This window comes from Notechis scutatus, chromosome 2, assembly GCF_049901735.1.
Source record: "Notechis scutatus isolate UNSWTSFEM ecotype Mainland chromosome 2, rNotScu1.2, whole genome shotgun sequence".
Taxonomy (NCBI): Eukaryota; Metazoa; Chordata; class Lepidosauria; order Squamata; family Elapidae; genus Notechis; species Notechis scutatus.
Genome location: NC_142010.1, coordinates 110340262 through 110362842, shown reverse-complemented (window position 1 = coordinate 110362842; position 22581 = coordinate 110340262). Strand labels below are relative to the sequence as shown.

Genomic DNA, 22581 nt, shown 5'->3' with positions numbered 1-22581 from the left:
TGCCAACTAACTCATATTTAGACAGTTGCAGTATCCTGGATCATGTGCTCACTTTTTGCGACAAGCATGATTAATGGGAAAGCCAGATTCACATAACCTTTTACTAATTTATCAACTGCAGTGATTCACTTAACAAATGTGGCAAGAAAATTCATAAAATGGGTCAAAGCTCACTCAACAAACATTTCACTTAGCAACATAAATTTTGGGCTCAATTGTGGTCATATTTCCTTGAAGACAATGCCACTTTTTACTGTTATCCAAAGTCATAACTGACATGATATGAACATGAGTTGCACAGTAGACCTAGGAACAACTCCACTGAAGGCACAGACAGCTCTAATTTAACCTCTGATGCACTATCACATCTTAAATCCCTGACCAATATGTCATGCTTCCCTCATCTTCTAGCCATTGTAAAGAATAACAGAATAAGAATTGGAAGGGACCTTGGAGATCTTCTAGTCCAACCCCTGCTGAGGCAGGAACCCTACACCATTTCAGACAAATGGCTGTCCAATCTCTTCTTAAAAACTTCCAGTGTTGGAACATTAAAACTTCTGGAGGCAAGTTGTTCCAACTGATTGATGGTTCTATACTGTCCGGAAATTCCTCCTTATTTTTAGGTTGCTTCACTTCTTGATTGGTTTCCATCCTTTGCATCTTGTCCTGCCTTCAGGTGCTTTGAAAAATAGCTTTTGTTTCTGGTGAACTGTGATCAACCCAAAATAGTTTGGCAGAACTTTCAGGATGTGGTGGTTTGTTCTGGGTCTGAATCGTAACCTATATGTCTGTTGGATTCTTCTTTTTTTTTTTTAGAACTTTCTAATTCGGAGATCCTGACAAACCTTAATGTTTGAGCTTTTTGAACTACGATTTCCTGAAATACTGTATTATCAATGTACAGGATTTCCTTTCCGAGTACAAGCTAATAGCCTTGCCATAGCTATCGGAACTTTTCATTTCTTTGAGAATGTTCAGTGCATGAAATAAGTGTGGCTAGAAAGAGCAGCGAGTTTCAAACATGACACAGGAAGCAGTAGAGAATACCCTGAGCCCAACATACATCTGATTAACATTAATCTTTAAACCTTTGAGTCTTTTCAAAGCTGTAAGAGCAGCTGTGAGAAATAAAGCACTGAAAAATGTGAAGGTAACACACTTTCCTTGCCCCCTCCTAAAAACAGACTATTCCACTCAATAGCTTTCTTTCCATTGTAAACAGTTTTATTCACTCTTTGAAAGAGTCATGCAACCCTAAATACATATTGCATCATTGTCACTGAGGTGCACACAAGTGTATCCAGAGGGCTTCACCCTTCATTGCCCAGAGTCAAATATAACTGCAGTCCTGAGTGAGGTTCCACTTGCTTATCTGCTCCCACTCTTTGCTCATTAACGTATTTCAGATGGACCCAATTTCTGCATCTGGCAATTTCTGTTTTCACAAAAACAAAATCTGGCTAGGAGGGGTGCATGAAATATGGCCTTCGTCCCTGAGAGAAAAAGGCTACAAGAGAAAGCTACATTTTAGAATGGCCTCGCTGGGCCATATCTTTCCCGGCCATTCGATTACCATTATTACAGTCTTTATAGAGAGATGCCTGGAACATTAGGACCACACACATTTCAAGAGTATTGGTGAGAACAGAATAAAGTATATACATATCGCCTAAGCCAATCCTGTGATCCCTATCAACATTTGTCCTGCAGGCATTGTCTCAATATATGAATATTTTACAGGCATACTACGTAACAGGTGAGGTAAGCTTGAGGAAATGCAGTTTTCTAGTTTTCTAAATGAAGAATGAGAACAGTTGGACAAAGTCATGCTCATAGGACAAAATACTTTTATGCGTGTTCACCAGCTGTACCAAACCATGTGAAGCCTCCAGATCCACTTAGTCACTTCAAGGGACACTATTCTGAATGCCCCTCAAGCTCGTTCAAGCTGAGCATAATTAAAAGGTTTTATGCTAGTTTGTTGCTGTTGTTGTTGGACTTTCAAAATACTATTAATATTGTTCATAGAGTTAAAGTACTAGGAGGAACCATTTAGCCATCAAATCCAACTCCTGCTCAGTGCAGGGATTCTTGACATTCATTTTACACATGCAGTAAAGGGGAATCCACAATTTCTTTCAAGCTTTTCCTAACATTCAATTGAAACCTCCTTTAAGTCCATAATTACATGTCCTGTATTCTAAAAGGATAAATAACAGAACTTGATCTTCTTCTCTGGGTCATCCTTTCAGGCCTTTGAAGATGCTCTTTTCCTCCTAGTTTTCTGTTCTCAAGGTCAATCATTCTCGGTTCCTCTTTTCCCAAGTTTTCATTTGCAGCTTCCCCATTGTTCTCACTGCTTTCTCTGAACTTATTGCATTTTATTTTAAACATTTTTAATGTTTGGTATCAAGAGCTGGAATTGATAGTCAAGATCAGATCTCACTATAATAAAATGGAACAATTACTACCTGCAATTTGATACTTATACTTACATAAAATCCAAATTTTATTTTGCCTTTTTTGCAGCAGTGCCACCTGCTGATTAAAATTTGTGGCAACTATATCAAAATATTTCTAACCAATATCCAGTTAGATATTCATTCTATACCTATACAATTGATTTGTTTCCTGTACAACTTTGCATTTATATATTAAATTTCATTATATTATTTTGATCCATTATTCTTTTTATTATTATCTATTATTTTTGATCAATTTCTGTAACCTATCAAGATTGTTCTAAGTTTATTTCTAGCTTTGAAGGTGTTGTCAGTAAATCCGAAGCATTGTGTGTCCAATCACATTTGGCTAATAAAGAATTCTAATCAAATTTCCACTTTTCATTTCAGTCATTTACAAAAATTCATTTGATTTGATGCACAATTATCGATGGATACTCTTAGATATGATTTTAAAATCAATTGTTTGATTAATATACAATTAAATCCACAAGTAACCAGTTGGTGAATTAGAATGTCATGGGGTACTTTTTCTTTGCAATTCAGCAAAAATTTCTTTGCTGAAATAAAGAATACTGAATTATATCTGTGGCATTTTCATCCTGTAGCTAGGTTAGACTTATTGACAAATCCAAACTGGCTTCTGTAAGCATTTTGAAAACAAGGTAATCACTAAATCAATCACTTTACAATCTGTTGTAGAATCTTCTTAGATACTGATATTAGATTGACCTCTAGTTCCTCTGAATCCTTCTTCTCTTTTTTGAAGAGGGAAAGATTTATTCTTCTCTGCATCGCACATTACCTGATCTCCAAGGTTTTCCAGAGATTATGCAGCACTGTCAACCAGTTCTTTTGGTATCCAAGGATAAAATCCATCTGACGTTGAATTAATTTTCTTATTCAAAAATAAACAGGTTCTTCCTGACCATGTTTCTTTTGCTCTCAAACCTCAATCCTGTCACTTTATTCTGTTCTTCCCAATGGCTTTTGAAACATTTCTTCGTTACAGAAGATTTAGTCAAAATAAGAGCTGAGTAGTTTTGCTTTTGTTTCCTTTTACCATGTTTTCCTTTTTTTATTGTTTAATTAATATGCATATAAACTTGGTAGGTATTTCTCATTAAGTCATCCAAGGATGCAGTGGAAATGCTGCCTATGTAGCAATGTGCACATTTGTTCTTACCTGACTACACAAAGTAAGTTATGATAGTACCTGAGCAGATTTGCATTTTTAACCTTGAAAAGAGGATGAGGAATGATGCAGAATGTGACGAGGTGCACTTTGTCTTCTTCCCTTGGAGACTACACAAGATCATCATCCAGAAAGTCTCTCCTGGAAAATAACTCTATGTCTCTGTGAAGAATTTTAAGTTACTATAGCTTATTAACGAAGATCTAGAAGCAAGGATTCAAGGTAAAAACGAAGCAGTCCACCACCATTACTCCTATGGAAATTATAAATGAATCCTTCTCGTTGAATTATTAATGGAACTAGATTATTCAACTGTAGGGCGTTATGGTTATTTTATGGTTAATCTCCAATGGGATGGCAGCCAAGGACAGGTAAAGCAAAAAGAAAAAAAACCCCTAAACATCTACAGTTAGTAGTTTTGTTCCTGCCATATCTTCAAAAATTGCTTGCATGCCATTTATGTCCATAGTTTCAGAAGTCCAGTAGAGATTGCATCTCAAAAACTGTAAAACTTCCATTAGTTTTAATATATTCAAAAATGGTCGCCCCCAAGATACTGGAGATTCACCAGATTGCTAGTACCGTAATATATTGGGGAGGGAGGAAAGAGAATTGCAGCACGATCCTTACATGAGCAAGCAAATAATTGTTTTTCAGTGTAAAAGAAATCACATTGCTGCTTTGGTATGATTTTCATATACTCGTCATCAAGGGAAATATGTTAACATGATAATTAACAAATGCATAATGAAAGACACCTTTAAAGGATTTTTACCCATATAAACAGACTTTTAACAACATGCATGTAATTCAAGTGACATCACCATACAAATAATGCATTTAATATATCTCTCAACAAATTGCTATTTTATGCCAGTTCTTTATGTTTTCCTCAGCCACACTTTCACATACAGCTAGTTCATTTCGTTTTGCTCAAGTGGAGGGACATCTGTCTGAATTTTCACAGAGAAATCTCCCCATTGAAAAGTTTCAATTAGAGCTAGCTACGCAACTTATCTGTCCACTTGGAGAGAGCTGCTAGACACCACTTATTTCTTTACCAAAGTATTGTTGGTACTAGGCATGTTAATTCCCCTGAAACAGCATTGCCTTTGTGTGTTACATCCCACAATTCAGCCCAGATCTTGAGTAATCTATAACTGATATTAGATCTTTGGCATTAACCCCTTAGATGTAGCTCAGAACAGCTAACAGAGCATGTTTGAAGGGTAACTAAAAGGCTACAGGATGAAACTGGAATAGATAAAAAGGTAGATCATTACATTTCTTCTCAAGTCAGCAGGCATTAGGTGATATCAAATGTATTTTATCACTCTGGGTGGAGAAGACACAGTTCTCTGCCAATGCATAGGTTTGGAGGTGTGAATTTGTTTCCGCATACATTACGTTTTCACAATACACATTCAGTATGTACATGCTAAGAACTTAAAAGATAACCTGGCATTCATTCATAGCTAGCAGAAGGAACCCAGTGTTATGACAATCCCAAACAAGTGTTAAATTAAGAGCATAAAAGGAAACAATGATTACAAAGTGGGTTGAGTTGGCAAGATAAAAATAGGAAAGGGAGAGAGAATTTATGGAGGTACCAGTCACCAAATACATCTCAAGCTCATTCATCCATCCTCTCCGCAAGTTCATTTTAACACCAGAAACCATTGAGTTAGTGATTTGTGAATGCTTAGCATTATGTATCTTTTTAAAATAGGTGTCATATGATCTGCAGTACTTGATGAAGTTTGTACCCATGGCTTTGCTGCTCTTCTTTATGTTATTGTGTCGAGGTGTTTAGTATCATTATTTTTTCTTTGTGGTATTGAGGACACAGAGGTCCCAACACACACTCCATATCTCCAGCAAACTCCAGATCAACATTATCAGAGAAGGGGTGTCTCAGCATTTGGCCGTGGTTCGGAGAGTTGTCAGCTGATGTTGGAAGATCTATGACAAAGAAAACAGTGGACAATATTGTGGATATGAACTCAGCCAAGTTCAGAAATAGCATATCAGCATTCCAGAGGAGGCAATATTCATATTTGCACCTTAAATCTCAACAGGTATCAGTATTCAGTATTACTAGTAAGATTAGTATCACTCTGTAAAATATTACATTGCTCATATAACTTTATTTAGGCTTTCCTAGGATTCTACATTCCCTTTCTTATGTTGGCATTTTTACAAAACATTCTATTAAATCAAATGCTTTTTAAAAGACATATTTATATTTTGCTACCTCTGGAAATATTGTCAGACCAACTGCTAATCTTCCATTTAAAAAAAAAGGCTAAACAGCCTAATATGCTTTCAAGCTTCCACTTGGTCATGTTTACCAAGACATATTGAACAAGTATGCCCACGTAAAATAGCTGGTTGTAGGAACTTTGCTATGGCTTATACAGTTTACTTAACTAATACTGAAGAGTCATTAGATGTGAAAGTGGAAGCTACTATTATTCCAAAGAAGACAAAGGGCTTGCAAATATTCATGCCCATATATCCCGTACGCAGTGTTTCTAATCAAAATAGGTATAAAAGTGTATTTAGCCCTATTCTGGTTAAATCTCATTTGCTGCAACCATTCCTAAGAGGCAGAACTTTGCTTCTGCTTTCGAGAAGAGGAATACTGTTGGAGATCCTGGATAAGACTCACTAACTTAGCCCTTTAAGTTGGAAAGAAATCTTTCTGTAGATGGAATCACAACTTCTAGCATTTCCGCCAAGGATTACCAGGATACTGGCTTGAAATGTGGGGAGCTGTATCTCTATCATATTGAGATGACACCAGTTGGGGAAACGCGAGCTTGCTGAATACCCCAACAATTAAAAAAGCACAGCAGCAACTATATAGCTTTATACCAATTTACACAATAGCAGATAGACAAGACTTGAGAATTTGATAATAAAACAGCCAACATTTTCTGCAAGAACATGAACCTGAGATATTTCAAGCACAAAAATGACTGCTGTTAACCTTGTGACAGCTATTTTGCTACTGATATAGTATATAAAAAATGTTTACACCATTTGATTTGACTAAAACCCAGGGTTACACACTGCAAGATATAAATCGCTGAATACAAGAAGCAACTAAGGTGGTCTTCTGGGTGTGTTCGTTTATGTTTGAGGTGTTCAATTTTTATCCCCAAAAGTTAGAAAAAAATATCCTGCATTTCTATATTTCTTCATGTAATAATAAGACACTTCTGCAAAAATGTTTTCAGTCTCAAACACTTTTCAGTTTATTACAGCATAAAGGTATGGCCATTGCATTCAACCATGGATTTAAATTTTCTTTTTTTAATTTTGATCTCTGATGTAAGTACATAAACATCCTTTCAATTGAAGAATATACCTTGGAAAATACACCTACCGTATTTGCCGGCGTATAAGACGACTGGGCGTATAAGACGACCCCCAACATTTCCACTCAAAATATAGAGTTTGTTATATACTTGCCGTATAAGACTACCCCCTCTTCCACACACCTTCCACTTTTGCACTTTTTTTTTTTTTTTGACGCACTTTTCTGCTTTGGACAATTTTGAAATGAGCTAATCCAATTTTGAACCAAGAATATGCAAATAGCTATGGAGTTTAGAAATGAGTTTTAAAAATATTTTTCATTGCTTACCATTAAGCGTAAAATATGTTGTAAATAAAATGAGAACACAGGAAACGTTCTCTTCTCAATACAGCTTCTCTCTCTCTCTCTCTCTCTCTCTCTCTCTCTCTCTCTCTCTCTCTCTCTCACACACACACACACACACACACACACACACACAAAAACCCGGACACTGAAAAGGCTGCCAAGGAACAGTATATTCAATGCCTTCTCTTTAATCAAGAAACAAGGAATTCCTTAGAATCTTTTTTTCCCCAAGTGGCCCTCTTTAAAAAAAAAATGGAGGTAACACTTTCATTCAAAAAGTCTTCCAGTATCTGGAGTCGCTCAGACATATTGAAGTGAGGCAGGAGAGTAAGTGAAATTTGAAATGATCCAGCTACCGTTTTCTTCCCCTCCCGCCCGAAGGCCATTATCTCCACGTCAAAACGAACGAGGGGAGGCAAAGAAGCCAAACACGCTAAAAGGATCTCTTTATTTTCCTACACAAGGTCACACCTACTTTTCCGCATTCAAAGGACAACCTCTCCTCACCACCACCACACACACACACACACACCCCAATACCCGCAAACAATGTTCTGGGCATTAATCACCATTGCTACATTAACCTGGTAAATTTATACCCTGCCTCCCCCAGTGTTGCTTTGACGGCAGGATTTCACACAGCGGGCGCTCGCTCGCTCTCTTCTCCGCTCTCCCACCGTTCGCACATGTTGGAAGCACCGTAAAACCTGATAACCCACCCGGGGCTCCCCATCCTTAACCTACAGCCGCCCGCATGCAAAACCTGCGTGCAAAAAGAAAAAAAAAAGTACGCCGCACGTGAGGATCTTCGAATCCTCTCCTCCCCACACCGCTAAGGAAGGAAGAGGGGGAAAGGTTGCGCAGCGCGTGGCGAGTGACACCCGCCACACACACACACACACACACACGCTCCCCCCAGCCTCCCTCCCGGCTGCAACTCAAGCTCGAAGTGGGAGTCGGAGTCCTCCCGGCATATAAGACGACCCCCACTTGGAGGCATGTTTTTCAGGGCAAAAAAGTCGTCTTATACGCCGGCAAATACGGTATATACCAGCAACACTACTTATAAGAATTATAAATTATATGGATTCCTGGCAATTCCTGGCAATTCTACATGACAAGGAAGATTGAGGATAAGGAGATGAATACCAACAAAACCTTCTAGGAAAAAATGCTTAAAAGGAGTTGTCAAGAAGTACTCAACTAAATAGATACCGTACTACACTCAAGTAATATGCAACTATCAAATTCTGAGAATTAAAAACTAAATCACATTATACTGATGAGAGCCAGGTAAGAACACATAAAGAATGTATAAAGGAACCTGGCCAAACCATGTTTAGTCAATTTGATGTTTTCTATAATTCTTGTAGAAGTCCACTGCTTTTTCTGAGCTGCTTTATCCAGCACCTAATCCTAAAAGTAATGTATAACTATACTGCTACTTCTTTGCCCATTCCTAATCTAGAATGTATATAGACTGGATTTGTGGCAAATCTCATCTGGGTCTTATTTTTCCAAATTCAATTTTCTGTAATGCTGTTTTTGTTGGGTATATTTTTTCCATCCAGTAAATTATCAGTGCAAAAAGATTACTGTCTGATGGTACTTTCAGTATTACTTTTATGTTTTTTATACTCCTGTGTGTTCCCACCATTTTATCACCACCACCCCCAAAAAAACCCACTGGGGGCAGGGGAAAAGCCTGCAGAATGCCTTTTTTGACCGTCAGTGCTATATATTCCCAATCTCAAAGTCTCCAGATTCCTATTTGCTTGCATGTTTTTTAGCCATCTCTCTTCCAATGCATTCTATCTGGTAAATTCTTGACATAGCCAGAAAAAAAGTCCTTTAGTGCACATTATGGATTCATTCTAATGATCCTTTCAATCTACCCATGTTTTAGATGAATAAAAACATAATGACATAATCACCTTCCCTTTGGTCAATTTCGATTCCACTGTCCTCCTTCTCATTCCAAGTGGCTGAACAATCTACCAGGCAGATCTTCTAAATGTCCCTTTTATTTTTGGGAAAAGGTGTAATAGTGAACTCTTTGATAAAAGGTTTATATTTTCATCTGCCATCTTACTTACATGGATAGGTCTCTATCTCCAGTCTGCACTTCTTTTGATTTGCAAAATGTGCAGTTTGCTGAGCTAGCTCTTTTGGGCAGACAGCAGTTAACTTCTGAATAAAATAAAGTCAGGATTGTACTGAAAAATGGTTTTCCTGCACAGCTGAGATGTATTTTCCCAGTTCTGTGGGTTCTGTGATGGCTTGTTTTCCTTATTCAGAAAAGTAATCTATCATAAGGATCTAAAGTAGATTGATGTCTAAAGCAAGTATAGTTAGAAAGTTAAAATTTGACTGAGACCTTAACTAACCCTGTTTTACTGGCTTTTGAATCATGGCTATGAGCTCAAACATCAGTGGTTCCTATATTCCTTTTCCTATGTTCTTTACATCACTGAATACAATGAGAGTCCTCTAGGCATATTTATATCCAAGTGATAAAAGGAACTGCTTGACCCTGGAAAGAAATGACTCCCCCCCCCCCAAAAAAAAGACTGTGGCTGTAAAAAAGAGAAAGACCCCTATATTCCAGAATGAGAGTTGTATGTTTTCCAGGTGTGAGCAACAAAGGACTTTATGTATCTCATACCTATTCCTCAATGTTTATAGGACAGGATTCCGGAGCTGCAGCTGTTCAGTAAAAAAAGAAAGACCAAAAGCAAATGGTAAACCAGAGAAAAGACAGACCACATAAATGCAGTGGGGCTGGGGGAGGGGGGTGTCAAGAAAAGAGAGGGAAAGAGAATATTACATTTATGACCCCCAGAATAACTTTTAAAGAATGTTTGCATGAGGATTCTGGGGCGATAACATTCTAACTTGGGAATGTACCAATCAATATACTGTATATCCAATCTGCTTTACTGTCCATTTGTCACAGCATATTTGTGTTCAGATTTTATTTTTAAAAAATACAGAGGAAATAAAAGCCCATTCCATTTACTATGAAGTAATGACTAGAGTGTCTCTTTATCATTATTATAAAACACAGACTTGCTTTAGAAATACAAAAGCAAGTAATATACCTTAATAAGGCATCATGTGAAAAGGCTTCTGAACATGTTACATCTCAGAGATCAGTGCAAAATCCCACAAGGTTCTTATACTTGTGGTTGGGGGAATAATGACTCAGGAAAGCGAAGTTATAGCTTGAAATGACCACATAGTTAATTAGTACATGAATACAGCATTCATTCACCCTTGTTTAATTAAAACTGCTGGATTGGCGACTACTTGTGGCACTAAAACATTTCACTTTCAATAAAAATCACTTTGCAAATTGCCATTAAGGATCCTCTTCTTGCTATTTTTTTATTCAGATATTCAAAGATGGGGAACCTGAGAATTAAATAGGTCTTGTAGACTCTGCAAATATGTAGAAACTTCCACTCACTATAGCATATGCTTATGTATTTTGTATAACATGTACATTTCTATAATATGTATACCGGAGACAGAAGTGGTTCTTTTCTTCCCATCTATCTTCTTTCTAAGTGGGCCTTCCTATCTCCACCATTCTACTTGGAATGTGGATAAGTAGCACTTACCTGTATCTGCTCTTAAAAAAAGAGAGAGAGAAGAGACTAAAAGACCCATAAGCCAAGGCGTGAAGTTTACCCAGAAGATGTTAACTGGAATAGGAGTTCAAACTTTGGAGTGAAGAAAATGGAGTGTGAGGGAAACTCAAGGACAACTTCAGAACCTCTCCTTTGCCAGCCCAACCATCTTCAAACTCCACATGCTAAAGGGCTTAAAGCCACATGCATCTCTGCACAGCAGATCAGAAAGCCATTCTAAGTTCTGCTTGAGTGCAACTTCCGTGACACTGAGGCAAGACCATGTTGTTTCTCGAGCAGCTGTGAAGAAGCAGCATGGCTTTGCTCAAAGATTCAAGAATTAGTCAGCAGGCGGCAGAGGTGGCAGAATGTTTGGCTCCATACACAAACAGTGAGGGGAAGGGATCAGCAGAAGAATCTTGCAAGCAGCAAAGCCACCCAAAGGTATGCAAGCCAGAAAAACTGAAGCCGCTTCTTGTGGCAGAAGAGTAGTTATTAAATTTATTCCACAAGGTCCCAAGGTTCTTTTGAATCACCATAAATACTTCAGGTGATACTGCAGAAGAAACATCTCAAGTGCCTACATATACAGCCTGGGCACTGTAAGAGATGGACATGATCCTTATCCACTACAGTTCCCAAGTTAAGGTCCTATTTTAAGCTCTGACTAAGGTCAACTGTGCAAAGGAATAAGGAAATTCTATTGCATGTTCTTCAGAAAATCCCTCCAATCTCTTTCTCATTTCTAGGCATCTCTGAGGAAAGAAGGGGTCCGTAGTATTTGATGGAAACAAGCATTCAGTATATTCATTTGGTTACCCACAAGGCAGAGAGCGTGGGGAAAATGAATAAAAAGTTGATGCCCACCAAATGATTTCTCCTAATACTCCCACTGTCTCAGAGAACGTCCAGAGACTCTCATTTGGCCTTTCTGACTATTGTCAGCCATCTTGTTTTTGGCTTTTGTGTGTGTGTAGGGGGGTGGGGAAGGAGGGAAACAGCCCTGACATTCAGTGTTAAGAATATTTATCTAAAATTGTAGACTGAAGAAATGAAATACAGGTAGTCCTCGATTTACAATGGTTCATTTAGTGACTATTACAATAGCACTGAAAAAAGTGACTTATGACTATTTTTCACACTTATGACCGTTGCAGCATCTCCATGGCCACATGATTTACATTAAAATGCTTGACAATGGGATAATATTTATGACGGTTGCAGTGTCCTGGGATCATGTGAACATGTTTTGTGAACTTCTGACAAGGAATGTCAAAGGGGAAACCGGATTCGCTTAACAAAAGTGTTACTAATTTAACAACTACAGTGATTCACTTAACAAATGTAGTAGGAAAACTGGTAAAGTGGGACAAAAGTCACTTAACAAATTTCTCACTTAGCAACATAAATTCTGGGCTCAATTTTGGTCGTAAGTCAAGAATTACCTGCAATTAAATAACGATTTTTCTTTAAATTTTGGCAAAGATAGGATTTTCTAAAATGCTGTTTTGAAGGTTTGCTCATATTCAAGAATTCTCTTTTCCTCCAGTTGAAAGCACAATTGCTTTTTTAATCAGTTTGCTCAAAACAAAGAGACAAGCTGTTGCTCTCCATCCTTATTTGTTCAATGTGCTGGCTGGCAAGCTTGGCATGGACCCAGCGCCACATTTTGTGAAACAGACTTATGAGCTTACTAATCACTGTTTTTCACCCTTTCTTTTGTAGGCCATGGTTAAGCATTTCAAATGGTTAAGTATTTCAGAGTAGTACATCTAATATATACTTCTCATCTTGGGAAGCTAAAATGGAGAGTATCTCATCTGGTAATCTTATTGAATAAAAAGGAAAAGAAGCACAGAATAAAATGCACTTTTCCCTTTAGCTTCCAGTTTTCTTCTGGCCTCCTCAAGACCTTTAGAAAATTGTAATAAGCATTTTTTTCCCATCTGTTTTCCAGTAAATTTGGTACGGAGGCAGTCTTTGAAAAGCCAAATACTATACTACTGATAATTAATATCTGATATTAAGCTGCTCAACTATCTGTGCAACTCAAGCAGGATTACAACCATTTTAAAAGATTACAACTGGAAAGGTCATGAGTTCATATTAAATTGTATTTAGATAACAGATAATCAGAGTTGGAAGGGACCTTGTAAGTCATGTAGTACAACCCCCCGCCCAAGCGGGAAATCCTACACCATTTCTGACAAATGGCAGTCCAATCTCTTCTTGAAAGTCTCAATGAGGGCGCTCCCACAACTTCCGAGGGCAAGCTGTTCCATTGATCAATTGTTCTCACTGTCAGAAAGTTTCTCCTTATTTCCAGGTTAAATCTCTCCTTGTTCAGTTTCGTTCCATTATTCCTTGCCTGGCCTTCGGGTGCTTTAGAAAATAGCTTGACCCCTTCCTCCCTGTGGCAACCCCTCAAATATTGGAAGACTGCTATCATGTCTCCCTGGTCCTTCTCTTCACTAGACTAGCCATGCCCAGTTCCTGTAACCGTTCTTCATATGTTTTAGTCTGCAGTCCCCTAATCATCCTGGTTGCTCTTCTCTGTACTTTTTCTAGAGTCTCAACATCTTTTTATAATGTGGTGAGCAAAACTGGATGCAGTACTCTAGGTGTGGTCTTACTAAGGCTTTATAGAGTGGTATTAGTACTTCCCTTGATCTTGATTGTATCCCTCTGTTAATACAATTTAGGATTGCATTAGCTTTTTTGGCTGCTGCTGCACACTGCTGGCTCATATTTAGCTGGTTGTCCACTAAGACTCCAAGATCCCTCTCACAGTTACTGCTATTGAGCCTGGTTTCACCCAGTCTGTATGTGTACTTTTGCTTTTTCTTGCCTAAGTGTAGGACTTTACTTTTCTCTACATTGAATTTCATTTTGTTAGATACCATGACATTTGGTTAGGATTTACCCAGTTCTGTACTTTTACGTATGTGAGAGCGAGAGCGGGGGAAAGAAGGAATGTGTGTGTGGTTATGTATGCAGGTATGTAATTAATATATCTATAGAGGTAATATTCCAGAGAACATCTTTTTTTCATCTTGAAATTGAAATGACCTTGCATGTGCCTGTGTTTAAATGATTCCCGCTCTAGTAGAAAGATGATATTGTTACTATTGTTGCAGGTCTCTTATCAGCAGGCACATATGTAGTTGGCACAGCAAAGTCTGGATTATCCACAAAGTTTCCCAAATGGAATAAATTAGGAAGAGAGACAAGATGACAATAGGAAAAGAGATTTAGTTTGCTCATAGCTATGTAAGGAAATCAAGGATGAGGAAAGCTCTCCTTTCAACCACATTGAATTATGCCAACCAAGAAAGAGGCAGCCTTGAAACTTTGGGGAAGGTGAAATAAGCAAGGAGTAGGTTGCCATGGTTTTTGAAATGATGGCAATTTTACTGACCTGATGGAAAGGGTCTGGTGCACCTCTGTTTTTAAAATGTGAGGTACACACCAAAGAAAGTGAGGTAAATTTATCTAATCGAAATCTAAAGAAGTAATGAATGCAGGATTGGGCAGAGTTAAAAATCACAAATGTTTTTTTTTTTTAAAGAAAGAAAAAAAAATCTAACCAGTCCTTGACAGTGGCGTTGTTAACACATCCACATTTCAGTTTCTTCCAGACCCATAAAAGGACAGTCAGTAAAGTTTATAACCATTCAACAACATAGAGAAAATGATGGGATGGGAGCATGGGCTAAGGAAAAACAAAAACTGGTACTGTGTTGGCACAGAGTGAACATGAACTTTCACACTGATGAAATCCAGTGGCGGGGGGGAGAGATCAATGAAAGAGGAAAAAAGAAGAAACAAATCATACCCAGAATTAGTAACCAACTAAAGTTGGGGTTGTGATATCGGGGCTTCACCAAAGGATACCAAACATGTCTCTGAGGAAATTATGCTCATGCTTGTTCATTATCTGTCATTATTGAGCTTCCTAGGTGGAAGGATAAAAAGAAATCTAAGGACTTCTAGCAGATATAAAATAAGCTGGAGAGGAGGCAGTAATCAGTTCTTATTATGCTAGGAAATTAAGAATTGGTCATTTCATTGACTGAATGAAATAGACACTATCAAATGGATTTCCCTTCAGATGTGTTCAACTATAATTTCCTAGCTGGCATGGTTATGGCCTGGGGACTGCGGGAGCTGAAATTGGTTCCAAAGGATTCCAGGATGGGAAAGCTGAACTAGATCTACTAGAATTTACTACTCAAGAAGTTCCTTTTCTACCTACTGGAACTAGCTGCCTGTAGAAGAGTTTGTCTTTTATTTCTATACATCTTGCTAGATGTTGCTTCTTATATATTAACCTTTAGTCATTAACCCTTGCTCAGAAGAATCTTGACTTTGATCAAGCTTGGGCTCAGATCTAACTACCCAACCTATTTCTTACAGCAAATGGGTGTAATCATCTTCAAACGACACACTTAAATTGCTTCCAAATTTGTGGCTTCCCTTCAAAGTACTCTGAAAACTATAACTGTGTGAAAGTGCCAGGCAAACTGAGATTGGTTAGTTTATAGCCCAATCCAAAACCAGCTGTGCTGCTAGTATCACCCTTTTTATTTTCTTGGATTTAAAGAAGTTTAAGAGAGAGGGATGATTGTGAAAAGAGTGAGGGGGGAGGGAAGCAGGGCAAGGGGAAAAGAAATGTAGGAAGGCAAACAGCAGGAAGTAAAAAAGGATACCACCAACGATGCAGTTTAGGTTAAACCTGGCTCCCACAGTCTGCAAAGATTAGAGACTGAAGGATTAAGGTATTCTAAGCAGTTTCCTAGAAGGTACTGAAACCGCAATTATCAGCATTCACTGAAGAAAGCCACCTTAGAAATTTGCTTTATATTTAGGAAATCTGACCTTTATCTCTATGATCTAGAGTGACGTAAGCAGAGGTGGGCAGGAGAGGGAGACAAGAGAGAGTGATTTTAAGTATCAGGAAGATGCCACACAAAATAGCATTCTCCTTCCTATCCATTTCCCTACACTGTATGGCTCTAAATAGGTCTATACTGTGATCAATGGCTGACAGCTCTCAGGTGGTGGCGGGTTTTAAAGCAGAGGAGGGATATATACGAAACTGTCCTCCCGCCTCCCTTCAAAGTTCATGTTCAGCGGACAGCCACTCACCAGGTAAGCGGGCCTCAGAGCACACCTTATTGTCCAGAACTTTCACGCTTGCGTTGCCAATGTCATTGTTATTGTCACACTCCATACCTAGGTATGCGCCTGTCCTTTGGCCTGCAAGGGAGTTAATGCAGTTAGAGAGGGGGTGAGGCTTGGTTTAATTCTGCTTCTCTTTAAGGTAGCAGAAAACATCACACACTTCAGAAATGAAGAAAACCTCAACAGTGGCCAAAAAGATAGAGCAGCCTTCTCCAACCTGCTACCTCCAGGTTTGTTGAAATTTCAAATCTCCAAATTCCCAATTACAGTCTCCACTAGTTGGGAATTCTGAGGACTGAAGTCTCTACATATCTGGAAGACCTCAGGTCAAGGGGGACTAAGGTAGAGAGTGGACAATAAGAGATGGGGATGCAGCGGCCAAAAGCTATTGTGGCTGGTTTCCTCCACCACCTCCATTTTCACTTCCTGTTTCAAGGCTATCCTTGCCAATATGGAAATATAAATGGCACATAGGGAGAGATTTGATCTTGTACGTAAAGGTATCAAATAAACCAGTCATAGTGCCACAGAGAAAGTTCAAGGAAAGTACCTATTTTGTGGTTTAAGTTGTCTCTGGCTGGCATCTATGAAATATTCTGAACAATCAAAAAACAGTAGAAATTTGATTTTGTTGTGACAAGATGGTAGAGCCAGATAGGATACAATCCCTTCTCCAATAAGTTTTGTTCAAACGGCTCTGAAAAATCACAGCATTTTCCCCAAAGCTATGGGTTTTATTATTCTGGGCAAGATGCCAATAGAAAAATAAAGATCATGGTAAGGATCTATTTGAATACATCAGTTCACTGTTACAAGGTTTGGACAAATTTTAAAAATAAAACAAAATCTATGCTTAAAAAATAAAAGGGGGAATTCCCATTTGTATACTGCCCGATAACATTCATCAATGTGAAGCATTTCTGACTTTGCTGACAATGAACAGTGATCTAATCAACCATAGTGTTTATTTTAATATGATTTACCTTCATAAGAATTTAGATAACCTAAAGGTGTTTCTGGCTAATACTCAGATCTAATTTAGACTGCAGAATGAAACCAAAGCTGAAACATGTAGAGGGGGTTGCCTCAAAAGGAAACACAAAATTATTTTTAATAATATTAACAGCAACAATAACTTTCCCAACTTTTAAGTAGTCTCAAGAAAATCTGGGGATTTAGTCATTTAATTTCAAAAGAACAAGCTGAGACTTTGTAACACCATCAATTTGCTCCCTGGAAAAGGGAAACTCAGCTAAAGAAAATCCTGCGTCTTTCTCTCTTTAATGAGACCAATTCATTGACTTTTAGCCCCTGATCTGACCATATCTCTAAATTTTAACTATGGAATACATGAAATCATTCAATGTCAAGAGAACATAAATATGTTAAAATATCAAATTCCTTGGTTTCCCAGGGGACGAACTGCCTTTTAATTTATTTTTTAATTGGGAACTTAGGGAATGAAAATTACATATCACTGTGAAATAATAAATATTAAAATCAGTGATATGTTTCAGGATTACAGGTTTTCATTTTAATAGAATGTCTTGCCAGCCAGATACAATTTCTTTTTAACTCAAGTGGACATATAGTCAGAATTGCAAAACTCTGAGCATTATGTTCAGGAATCTGGAACTTGGTTCTAAAACTAATAAAATACTCTCCAAGCATTTTTTTTTTCAGCAATGAAATGTTGAATGGGGATATTATTCCAACCCTTGTAACTTTCAAACAATTGGAGTCAAAAATAATTTGCTGATCTATTGCCAGTTGTTTCTGCCCATTTTTCCTGAAAATAAACAAAGAGAACTGGCAGAACTCTTTAAATTTTCCATGTTTTCAAATTTCTTCTACCTGCTCGTTTAAGAAAGGCCTTTCGCTTTGAAGTATAGCAATTCAGTTAGCAAAACTGAGCTTGTGCCAGTTAGCAATGTGTCTCAGCTCTGCTCTTTCCTTTGTTCATGATGAACCCTGGCTCTGCTAGTTATGAAAGAGAACCAACATGGGGCATGAAGCAATGCTGTATTCTGTGTTACCATCTTCCTGTGTGGGAGAGGCATCCTCTTCTTCCATGACATCATTCCCCTGCCAAAAAAAAAAAAAAGATAAAGTGTGAATATACAAATCAATGATTCATTATGTGGTTAGCATGATATTAATATTCTCACAGCATTCTGTCCTCCAAAGGTGATTGGGGAAGCTATAAACCTGGCTAATCCTTTTGCAAGGGCTTGCTCTAAAAAGCATATAGAACTGACATCTTCTGAGTCGGATGTACAATTCCAAATTATGTTTTAAATCACAGTGTCAGGGCTCCGGTAGTTACCCCCATTTAAATCATGAGTCTCTTGCCGGAGTTTCAAACTTTAAAAAGATTTATTAGGGGTAAACATGCCGGCACTGCCTGGGTGTAGCCGACTCTGAGACACATAATTCATTGTCACCCTTGACCCTGTTTTTCCCCACCCCCTGAGTGTATCATAATTCATATTCTCCAATGGGACACATCCATAGCCAAGAGTCATCAATCATGCTCTCCAATTAGAATTTTGCACGACAGAAACCTCGGTCGCCTAGAAACTATCTTTGAAAACATTTATAGATTACACCCACTGCTTCCCCTTCCCTTTCTGTTGGTAACTCTAAAAGATCACAGAAATATTTTATGAATTAACACACAGATCTGAATGCTGGCCTGTAGATAGTCCCCCTCTTTTTTCCCCACCACAAAGCACAAGGTAAATTTTTAGAAGTCCATTGTAGTAATTTAGATTAGGCCAAAAGGAACAGTTCAATAAAACACCCCACACAAGAAATTATCTTGCTTGCTTGAATGAATAAAATATAAAAATAATAAATAATGAAAAGAAAAGAAACAAACTCAAAGGACAGACTTGATGGACCACTAGGTCTTTTCTGCCTTCAGTTTTCTATATTTCTATAATAGGCTCAGCTAACCATTCTACCCATAGTAATTCAGTTTAAGTATATTGAGTTTCTCCAGACTAGATTGTTTGTTTGCTTGCTTGCTTCCTAATTTATCTACACAATTTATATGGCTGCCCATCCTACAACTCTGAGCATCATATAAAAATTAAAAACAAAAAACTTACTTCAACGATCCAAATATCCAAGATGGTAAAAATCATTTCCCAGAATAATTACGGTACAACTAACTAGCCAGCAGAGTTCACAATTTCCCAGACCAAATCTTGGGGGAACAGCCAAATCTTTAGTGCTAACAAAAAAAAACTAGCAGGGGCCATCTGGATCTCTGGGGGGATGCTATATATTTTTTCCAAAGGAACTGAGATTGCAACTTCCAGAATTTAAAATCAGTATGAATAATGGACTTGCTATCTGGGAATTCTCAGAACCATATAACATATTTGGAGGAATGACATTGAGAATGCTTGAGTGAGGTCAAACTGCTCTGTTATTGATCCAGAGTATTTCCTGCATCTTGTTGTTCTGTGAATGACTCCCATTTCATCATTGCTTTAACCTAGAATACCATTAGACCTCTGTCTCCTGATCCTAAGAATGATTCCCAGCTATCTAATCTACATTTTTGGGCTTTACTGTTTTACTTTGCCCTGTGGTTTCCACTTGTTTTGTGTTTTGCCTTGTAGTATATTGTTAAAAAAGATTTTGCATACAAATAAAAACTATGGCTCAGAGACAGACCTCACTTTCCCTGTTAAAACAAGCTTTCACATACAGAACTTTACCTCTGCATCTCGTTCCTCTGCTGAGACACTGACAAAATTTTCATCAGGAGACTCAACAGGGGTTGACTAAGAAAAGAGAAGAGAGAACTGAAAAAGGTTGATGGGCAAATATCCTATTATAAGGACAAAATATCATCTGCCAAATCACGTCCATAGTACTAACCCAAACATAACCAAACATTGTTTGTCTTTCTGAAATGCTAATTTACTTCTTTACTTCCTCCCTGAAATGAAAAGGAGGCATTTGAAAAGATACGGAGAATCTTTTCCAGGGATCAGTTCCTGCTGTTCCCAGGACAATGTCATGGTGGCTACAGACACCTTCTTGGCAACTTTCTTGAATATTAAATGTGTCCACTCAAGTTCCATTCAAAACATGTACTATTTTTTTAAAAAAAACCACTAGGTCGGGATTTCTTTTAAAAGTGACAATTATTATATGAAGAAATTTGCCTGAATGAGTTTGCTTGCCTCAAACCAGGAGCTACTTTTCTCATCCCCCCTTTATCGCAGATTCTGTTGCTGCTCATCCCTTGACTGGTCTGGAGTTTGATCTACTTACATCTCCTTCTGAAGGTACCTCACTGACAACAGCTGGGGATGCCGTCATGTCTCCCTCTTCTTCAGTGCCGGGGGCTACATAGGAACCTGACATGGAAGACATGGTATCTGTGCTGATTTCGGAGTGCTGACTTTGGGAGGAGGCCATAGACATGACTGACTGAGCCAGACTGCTACTAACAGGATCTAAGGGAAGAAGGGAGGTGGCAGACAAGGCAGAGTTAAGAGAGAGATGTTAGAGGAGCCACCCTTGTGTCCGACCACTGCTACAATAGTATTTGCATCTTGCTATGTAATCTTGAGCATCATTTGCTGGAATGGTGGGATCAACTTTAAGAAAAAACCAATCAGCCAGAAGTATTTATGAGTGCCCAAGTTTCAGTGGCAGTTTTATTCTGAACAATTACATTTCTTGTGCCGCTGGGCTCAGAATATAGTTAATAAGATCAAATATTATATCTAGCTTCTACTGAACTGTCTCTGGACAGTTCATTAAAAAGTTTGTCCAGCTTGAAACCTACAGATGAGGTGATGAATCTATGAACCAGCAAACTTCTTCACAAATGCAATGGCATAGTTTTTCATCAATTAATGAACATAATATCCTGGAGTACGGGACATATAGGCAGCACATATGTAAAATCATTTATTTGGAACTAGGTTATAGGGTGGATGTGAGGCAGGTCCTTTAGCTGTTTCTAAAAATCTTGTAAAGAAAACTGCAAGGACGAGTAAGGCAGTCTCCAAAAATCAACACTGAGCCAAAGGCACAAAATTCAACTTATATTAAAATGGAGGACACAAAAGAGATTAGAAACACCTTTTCTACTATACCTTCTGGAGAAGAAATGGTAGAAGAAAGAGGTGTTCCTGTGCATGAAGATGGATCTATTGCTCCTGAGGAGGATAGGGTGAGATTTTCACTTTCAGGTGTCACACCACAATCCTGAAAAACAGGGAAACCATAATTTATAATGAAAAATTATTATGGAGTAACTATTAGAAACAGGATCTGACTCAGTCACTCAGTCTGACCACTATATTAGCTTACACAACTAGGACACTTTCATTATATATGGTTTTCTCTTCCAGAACTTGCCAGCCAACATGGCCGTTACTGAGAATTCTGAAGGGCATAAAGGCTAGGGGAAATGGGTAGATTCCCCCAAGATAGACTTAAATGAAGAAAGATGTGAGAATAAGAAGAAAATTTGGAAGATCTTGAATCATTTTCACAAACCAACTCAAGCATTGGAAAATGTAACCTTTTCAAGATCCGTCTTAGAAAATGTTACACTCTAACCCAGGGGTGTCAAACTTGCGGCCCACAGGCCAGATATATTATGTGCTGGTCCCGCCCACACCTGGTTTAGCGAAGTGGGGGAGTCCCGATATGTCACATGATGCCACCGTGACGACATAAGATTGACCCCCCTGCTCTAACCCAAATCCATTTCAATAGAGTAGACAATTTTAAAAGGGGTGCTATGTGATACTTCCTGTGGGTATAGAGACTTTGGGTAATGAAAGTCCTATCACTTTCAGATAGTAAATCCTCATTACCCCTAACCAACAAAGGTTTTACACAACACTTTTCTATCTGGCAAAGCAATTTTAACTAAGGTGAGAGGAATTCCAGAGCTTGTAAAGATCAGTTCTCTTTCGAGGTAGATATTTGCAAACACCTCTGATTCTTTTCCAAGTCTAAATTCACTAAAATGCCTGCAAATGCTGATGGATTTAACTCCTATATACAGTATGCAAAGGGTAAAATCTTCCTTTTCCTAATGTGTATTCTATACTGTATGTCTGTTGGAAGAAAAAAGTAAACAGCAGGCTCATGTAATATTTTTTTAAAAAACAGGAATTTTAAAACAATCACCTCTCCATGAGGACAGGGAGACTTCCTTTGGGAAATCCTGACTTCAGATTCACTGCGAGCCTTATCTTCTTCTTCATGTAATACTGAGGAATTCTGTGAGATTGACCTGGTGAAAACACACAATCTAAAATTGACTCCTTTGTAGAAAACACAAACATTAGAATGATTAAATGGGGGGTCTCCAAAAATGCTACAGAAGACTCCAGTGGCCATTGAGAGCTAGCTAGATACATTAATTTACAGAATTACAGAGTTGGAAGG

General features: G+C 38.1%; 1 protein-coding gene across 6 annotated transcripts in view; it reads right to left on the bottom strand.

Annotated features, from left to right (window-relative positions):
* Positions 1–1205: 1205 nt before the first annotated feature.
* Positions 1206–22581, bottom strand: part of RNF157 (ring finger protein 157) — a 92990-nt gene continuing 71614 nt past the window's right edge. For 4 of the 6 annotated variants that reach the window (XM_087955748.1, XM_087955745.1, XM_087955744.1 and 1 more), the window contains 8 exons: positions 22321–22426; positions 21273–21384; positions 20440–20624; positions 19878–19943; positions 18183–18231; positions 16111–16221; positions 9996–10036; positions 1206–5622 (listed from right to left, as the gene is read on the bottom strand). In XM_087955748.1, the coding sequence (XP_087811874.1) occupies positions 9996–10036; positions 16111–16221; positions 18183–18231; positions 19878–19943; positions 20440–20624; positions 21273–21384; positions 22321–22426 (670 nt within the window). In that variant the 3' untranslated portion in view covers positions 1206–5622. The remainder of the gene's footprint in view (positions 5623–9995; positions 10037–16110; positions 16222–18182; positions 18232–19877; positions 19944–20439; positions 20625–21272; positions 21385–22320; positions 22427–22581) is intronic. The other 2 variants (XM_087955746.1, XM_087955747.1) reach the window with 2 other exon arrangements.